General features: G+C 42.0%; 1 protein-coding gene across 1 annotated transcript in view; it reads right to left on the bottom strand.

Annotated features, from left to right (window-relative positions):
* Positions 1 to 900: 900 nt before the first annotated feature.
* The window catches only part of LOC133569790 (semaphorin-5A-like), a 76,480-nt gene continuing 69,520 nt past the window's right edge, over positions 901 to 7,860 (bottom strand). The window contains exon 7 of the mRNA XM_061922414.1: positions 901 to 1,128. Coding sequence (XP_061778398.1) covers positions 916 to 1,128 — 213 coding nt within the window. The 3' untranslated portion in view covers positions 901 to 915. The remainder of the gene's footprint in view (positions 1,129 to 7,860) is intronic.

The raw sequence follows: 7,860 nt of genomic DNA, 5'->3' as shown, positions 1-7,860 counted from the left end.
CTTTTCCCTTTCGGGGCTACAGGGGGTGCTGGAGCCTATCTCAGCTGCATTCGGGCGGAAGGCGGCGTACACCCTGGACAAGGCGCCACCTCATCACAGGGCCAATACAGATAGACAGACAACATTCACACTCACATTCACACACTAGGGACCATTTAGTGTTGCCAATCAACCTATCCCCAGGTGCATGTCTTTGGAAGTGGGAGGAAGCCGGAGTACCCGTAGGGTACCCACGCATTCACGGGGAGAACATGCAAACTCCACACAAAAAGGACCTCAAGCCCGGCGATCGTACCCAAGACCTTCGTATTGTAAGGCACATGCACTTGTGTGGGGACAGCGTGGCGTGCCTAGTTCGATCCCCACCTACTACCAACCTCGTCACGTCCGTTGTGTCCTTGAACAAGACACTTCACCCTTGCTCCTGATGGGTGGTGGTTAGGGCCTTGACATGGCAGCTCCCGCCAGTAGTGTGTGAATGTGTGAGTGAATGGGTGAATGTGGAAGTAGTGTCAAAGCGCTTTGAGTACATTGAAGGTAGAAAAGCGCTATACAAGTATAACCCATAACGAACCCCTGTCCCACCGTGCCGCCCAAGCCGGGATAAATTCATTTCAAAATGAATATGAATATTTTTGGTAATAAACCAATTTCAGCAACAACATCTGAAGAGGCATTTGGAAGCTGGCCAAAAGAACCAGCTCCCATGTGGGGACATACATGATGCCTTTACCTTGGAGGGCAGCGTTGTACAGAGTTGTTTAAAAAAAAAAAAAGGCTGCCAGGCATCACTACACGTTTAAAAAAAGACACGGGAGCTTTAAGATTGATCCTATAGTTCTTTTTCAACAAACAGCCGCCCAAAATGTGACTGTACTGTTAACACATTGCTTGTGTGGAGACATGATGGATGTGCTACTTACCAGTAGCTAAATAAATGATGTGAAAGAGCATGTCTTTGCCCTGCACCACGTCCACGGCCACATGGCTGAAGCGGACGCTGTCCTCCATGAAGTAGGGCACAGGAGCAACGGGCTGGACAACCTCGTGCATGAGTAAAAACTTCTGGGCGTCTTGCAGGTTTCTCTCTGTCAAGTTGACGTAGGAGCCTGAGTCGACGGTGCCGCACTGTGGAGACAAATTGTGAGTGGTGATGTTAGTTTGATAAATGTTGATTTGATGTTCGGAAACAATCTAGTCAAGACCACTTTCTACCAGTGAAAGTGACATTTTCTTTAATATTGTACTAGAAAAATATACATTATTCCATTTTCACCATTTCTTTATTTTTTTTCTTTCTTACTTGCATTCATATGTAGTTATGAAAATGGTACAATTTAAATGCAGAAGAGAACAAACCATCAGTATTTGCGGAGATATGGAAAAGGCTAGGCTAGGTAATGGATACTTTTTTGAGGGTAAGAGTTGCTAAATGAAGCCGGCGGGTATTTGCATAATTGGCCATGATGCATGTGCAAAAGGTCGCTGTAGGAAAGAGGAATATAATTGTTGAAGAGAAAAAGTGAGTAAAAAAAACATGAAAAGGTACAAATCTTCTTTCACTTCTTGTCATTTAAAAAAAAATCAAAAACAAGATGCAACCACCTGTGAGTGCATTTAGACAAGGAATGGCCCACAGGAGATCCAAAAGTCCCCCATAATACAAGAAAAAGTCAATAGATTTGTCGTTTTTAAAAAAGAGGTGTCTGACCACTTTAGATATAGCAACAAAGTCTATAAGTTGGCAACAGTGAACCTTTCTGCTACATTGTCTTACTCTCTAGCAGACCTGGGTTATCATCTATAAAGCTGGCAAAACGCACTAAATAGGGCTGAAAAGTTACATATGTTTTCGCTCAGTCTAAGAGATGAGACCACAAGTGCGTATGAGTTGTATTAAAAGCCCAGTTTAATGCTGATAACACTGTCACTTATTTCATAGTTGCGGACCTAAAAAATGTTTTACAGGTAAAATTCCCCCCAAATAAATGCAGAAGTTAATTAAGGCTCATTATTTAACGAGTTTCAGCACATTTGGAAATGCCCGGTTTTAGCTATAAAATGTGGCAAGCATCAGCCTGATACAGAAGACTGGAGGCAATTTTAAAAATAAGCACTTCCAGGAGCGTGCCAGTCCGGCGGAGGCAAACAGCGGCAATCAATCGCCAGCAATCATCGCACCTGTGGCTGATTAGAGGACCTGCCTTCATAAGCCCGCACAACCTGCTATCCCGCGCCAGAACGTAGCTACCTGTCCTGTACAGTAAGCCAAACCTGTATAGCTCTATGCATGCTCTCTCAAGTTGTTTTTTGGAAACTGTGGACGTTGTGTCACCCGGACCAAAGAGGAAAAGAACCATCCAACCATCCTTTATCCCGAATAATAATATTTTTGTGCAGAATTGGAAGGAATGATCAAACATGTCAACTAGTTACATTGTTGCAATATAACTAAAAAAGGCGTAAGCCGCATACTTTTTGAAATGATGGCAAAATGAGGAAATATGGACCTCTCTACAAAATATAGACTCAAGCCAAAGGTTTGATCCCTAAAATTAGGAGCACCTTTGAGGCGAGCAGGACTGAGTCAGTACCTGCGGAACGAGGTAAAACGGCGCTCAAAAATGAGAGAAAAGAAGATAGGCTGCTAGTATTCTTCTATTTTGCGTCCTCTTCTACTGATGTTTTGATGCCTGAGGAAATGCTGAAAGAGCATGAAGAAACTCAAGCTATGATGTCTATGGAAGAGATGAAAGCGGAGGAGTCTAGTCACATTTTTTTTAGCTCATGTTTGCCATCAGTTTTAAAAGTACCAGTCGATTGGAAAAACAAGTTGACAATATATGCTTAATTGTATTTCATTGTATCCATTAAACCAAATCCAATCCAAACGGGATTATGTGAGCGTCCTGTCGGTCGGCATCCTAGCAAGAGTGGAAATAATGGCAGAAATGTTTTTTTATTAAAACATAACAAGAATTACAAACATTTAAGATTAGAAATTGTAAACATATTCAAATTTCACCATTGAAAGGATTAAATATTTATTGACAATCAGATATATGGTACCAGAATATAATGCCATAAATAAAATAATGAATTACACAACAACATATATGGGCCAAAAAAGGACTACATCTTGTTTAGTTCTGTTTATGAGCGGGAATGAACAGGTTGCACCAAATCTATATGTGGCAGTCTTGAACGCATGGAAAACACTGCATATAATTTAAGTTTTATTTGAATATTACCACTGTGTTTGTAGTTTTTAACGCTCTTGAAGGCTCAGCAAGTACCATACCATGCAGGTTACAGTTAACAGCACCTGGACCGTGGGTGGTAATTAGTTCCAAGTGACTAGCTCCGGTAGCAACAGCACGGCCACTTTATACGGATCAATCCCCATGCCCTCCCTGGACTGACAGATGAGAGTCATGGAGGTTTTTCCATGGATGGGCAATGGATCAGCGCCCTCACCACTTCAGCAGACGGGAAATGAGAGTGGTGAAGGCCAGCAGAATGCCAGACTGTATGTGCTCATGTTGTGTTGCTGCCTGCAGATGTGACGCAAACTCTGTGTTGGAGCATATATCACATGATAGCACATTTAGCCTGGGTGACATTGGCCTTGTACACACAAGCTTTGTATGATTATATATCTGCCGTCCAGTGAAGACGCAGATGTGACATCCTTTGAGCACACGCACAGCGATGATGGATGTGTGATTTTAGCAGTTTTGGTGAAGGACAGAAACATCATTTGGCTGAATGTGGGACCAGATCACCTTCTGTCATCTGCCAAGACGAGTAATGGCAGTGTAAAAGCATGTTTTGGAAAATGGGGAGGGAGCAGTTCAGTCTTTAAAGGGGAACATTATCACCAGACCTATGTAAGCGTCAATATATACCTTGATGTTGCAGAAAAAAGACCATATATTTTTTTCACCGATTTCTAAACTCTAAATGGGTGAATTTTGGCGAATTAAAACTTCTTTCTATTTATCGTTCTCGGAGCAATGACGTCAGAACGTGACGTCACTTAGGTAATAAAGCCGCCATTTTCTCAAACACATTACAAACACCCCGTCTCAGCTCTGTTATTTTCCGTTTTTTCGACTGTTTTCTGGAACCTTGGAGACATCATGCCTCGTCGGTGTGTTGTCGGAGGGTGTAACAACACTAACAGGGAGAGAATCAAGTTGCGAAAGTGGCAAGAAATTGGACGAAATTTGTTCAAAATACGAAGGTGTGGGGAAAGCCGACAAAATGGTCAGTCGTTTGTTCCGCACACTTTACCGACAAAAGCTATGCTACTACAGAGATGGCAAGATTGTGTGGTTATCCTGCGACACTCAAAGCAGATGCATTTCCAACGATAAAGTCGAAGAAATCTGCCGCCAGACCCCCATTGAATGTGCCGGAGTTTCTGCACATTTTACCGGCGGTGCTAAGGCAGACATGGAACAGAGATGTATGGATAACCTGCAGATGCATTTCCAACGATAAAGTCAACTAAATCACAAAGGTGAGTTTTGTTGATTATTGACTTATGTGCTAATCAGACATATTTGGTCACAGCATTACTGCCAGCTAATCGATGCTAACATGCTATTTAGGCTAGCTGTATATACATTTTAAACTATATTTTCATCTAGCGTTTCCCTCCACCCACATTTAATGCCAAACAAACACTTACCAATCGATGGATTTAAGTTGATCCAGTGTCACAAGATGCGAAACTTCCGATCGTTGGTCTGCACATTTTACCGGCGATGCTAAGGCAGACATGGCCGAATAGCGTCAATAGCTATTCGCTCAATAGCTTCAGTTTCTTCTTCAATTCTGTTTTCGCTATCTGCCTCCATACTCCAACCATCCGTTTCAATACATGTGTAATCTGTTGAATCGCTTAAGCCGCTGAAATCCGCGTCTGAATCCGAGCTAATGTCGCTATATCTTGCTGTGCTATCCGTATTGGCATCACTGGATGATGTCACAGGAAAATGGACGGTGTCTTCAAAGATAGCGAAAATCAGGCACTTTAAAACTTTTTTTAGGGATATTCCGGGATGGGTAAAATTTTGAAAAAAACTTCTAAAAATAAAATAAGCCACTGGTAACTGACTTTTATTGGTTTTAACCCTTCTGAAATTGTGATAAGGTTCCCCTTTAAGGGCTTGGCTTTTGGAAGGCGAGGGTTAAGCGGTCCTATCCAAATGGGACCCGTACGAGAGATACACTGCTAAGAAACATCAAAGTGTCTTGCAGGTGTTTTAAAAAGGAAAAAAATATTGTGGGACTTTAATATTTTCCACTGCATTGCATTCTGGGTTTGGGTGAAAGGGAAACTGCACTTTTTGAGGAATTTTTCCAATCGTTCAAAATTATTATGAAAGACACGATGATGGATGTTATTTGTTTATTTTTTTGCATTCTAAATATTAAATAAATGCGATCAAAAAAAATGGAGCCTATGGGAGCCGGACAATTACGGCTATAAAACCCTTAAAAAAACATCCAAACATTTCAATTACGTTTTTACATACATGACGCAAGTATATATGTAATTTAGTAACAGGCACATTTTTAATGATATTTAAGATTGACATGTTTTGCTCATTTTACGCAAACGCGGAAAATGTATTTAATAAACGCATCACAACGTTTGCTTTTTTTCTTCTTCATTACTGATTATTACTCACTGCAGGCTTGATGAGAGCCAACAAACACAGTAAAACATTGCTTACTGTACATGGTCTGCTGTCATTAGAATGTCAACTGCTACGATGTTCATATATTTCCGTTTAGATGAAGAATGCCCATGATCCTCGCGAAAACTTAATGTGGGTGAGGCGTCTTTTCGTGTCGTTCTCGCTAAATAGCTGTCAAAGTGGACCAACCTGTAGGAATACCTCCTCAGACTTCTTCTGTCCAGGTGAGACGCATGATTTGTGATCTCCAGAAAACTTCCAGCAAGCAAGGAAGCGAGGAAACAGCAGACCATTCAATGACATAAACATAGGCACACTGCAAAAACTGAAATCTAAGTAAGATTAAATATCTCAAATAAGGGTGATATTTGCTTATTTTCTGTAAGATAAGATAATTCTTCTCACTAAGCAGATTTTATGTTAGAGCGTTTTACTTGTTTTATGGGTTTTCCTCCTAAATGATCTCAGTAAGATATTATAGCTTGTTGCTGAGATTTTATGACCTATTTTGAGTAAAATCAATCAATCAATCAATGTTTATTTATATAGCCCCAAATCACAAATGTCTCAAAGGACTGCACAAATCATTACGACTACAACATCCTCGGAAGAACCCACAAAAGGGCAAGGAAAACTCACACCCAGTGGGCAGGGAGAATTCACATTCAGTGGGACGCCAGCGACAATGCTGACTATGAGAAACCTTGGAGAGGACCTCAGATGTGGGCAACCCCCCCCCTCTAGGGGACCGAAAGCAATGGATGTCGAGCGGGTCCAACATGATACTGTGAAAGTTCAATCCATAGTGGCTCCAAGACAGCAGCGAGAGTCCCGTCCACAGGAAACCATCTGAAGCGGATCAGCAGCGTAGAGATGTCCCCAACCGATACAGGCGAGCGGTCCATCCTGGGTCCCGACGAGCGGTCCATCCTGGGTCTCGACTCTGGACAGTCAGTACTTCATCCATGGTCATCGGACCGGACCCCCTCCACAAGGGAGGGGGGGACATAGGAGAAAGAAAAGAAGCGGCAGATCAACTGGTCTAAAAAGGAGGTCTATTTAAAGGCTAGAGTATACAAATGAGTTTTAAGATGAGACTTAAATGCTTCTACTGAGGTAGCATCTCGAACTGTTACCGGGAGGGCATTCCAGAGTACTGGAGCCCGAACGGAAAACGCTCTATAGCCCGCAGACTTTTTTTGAGCTCTAGGAATCACTAATAAGCCGGAGTCTTTTGAACGCAGATTTCTTGCCGGGACATACGGTACAATACAATCGGCAAGATAGGCTGGAGCTAGACCGTGTAGTATTTTATACGTAAGTAATAAAACCTTAAAGTCACATCTTAAGTGCACAGGAAGCCAGTGCAGGTGAGCCAGTACAGGCGTAATATGATCAAACTTTCTTGTTCTTGTCAAAAGTCTAGCAGCCGCATTTTGTACCAACTGTAATCGTATAATGCTAGACATGGGGAGACCCGAAAATAATACGTTACAGTAATCGAGACGAGACGTAACAAACGCATGGATAATGATCTCGGCGTCTTTAGTGGACAAAATGGAGCGAATTTTAGCGATATTACGGAGATGAAAGAAGGCCGTTTTAGTAACGCTTTTAATGTGTGACTCAAAGGAGAGAGTTGGGTCGAAGATAATACCCAGATTTTTTACAGAGTCACCTTGTTTTATTATTTGGTTGTCAAATGTTAAAGTTGTATTATTAAATAGAGGTCGGTGTCTAGCAGGACCGATAATCAGCATTTCCGTTTTTTTGGCATTAAGTTGCAAAAAGTTAGCGGACATCCATTGTTTAATTTCATTAAGACACGCTTCCAACTGACTACAGTCCGGCATGTTGGTCAGCTTTAGGGGCATGTAGAGTTGGGTGTCATCAGCATAACAGTGAAAGCTAATACCGTATTTGCGTATGACGTCACCTAGCGGCAGCATGTAGATGCTGAAGAGTACAGGGCCAAGGACCGAACCCTGGGGAACTCCACACGTTACCTTAACATAGTCCGAGGTCACACTGTTATAGGAGACGCACTGCATCCTATCAGTAAGATAAGAGTTAAACCATGACAGGGCTGAGTCTGACATACCAATTCGTATTTTGATACGCTCTAATAAAATATTATGATCGACGGTAT

This window comes from Nerophis ophidion, linkage group LG15, assembly GCF_033978795.1.
Source record: "Nerophis ophidion isolate RoL-2023_Sa linkage group LG15, RoL_Noph_v1.0, whole genome shotgun sequence".
NCBI classification, from domain to species: Eukaryota; Metazoa; Chordata; class Actinopteri; order Syngnathiformes; family Syngnathidae; genus Nerophis; species Nerophis ophidion.
This window is presented reverse-complemented; position numbering and strand designations above follow the sequence as displayed.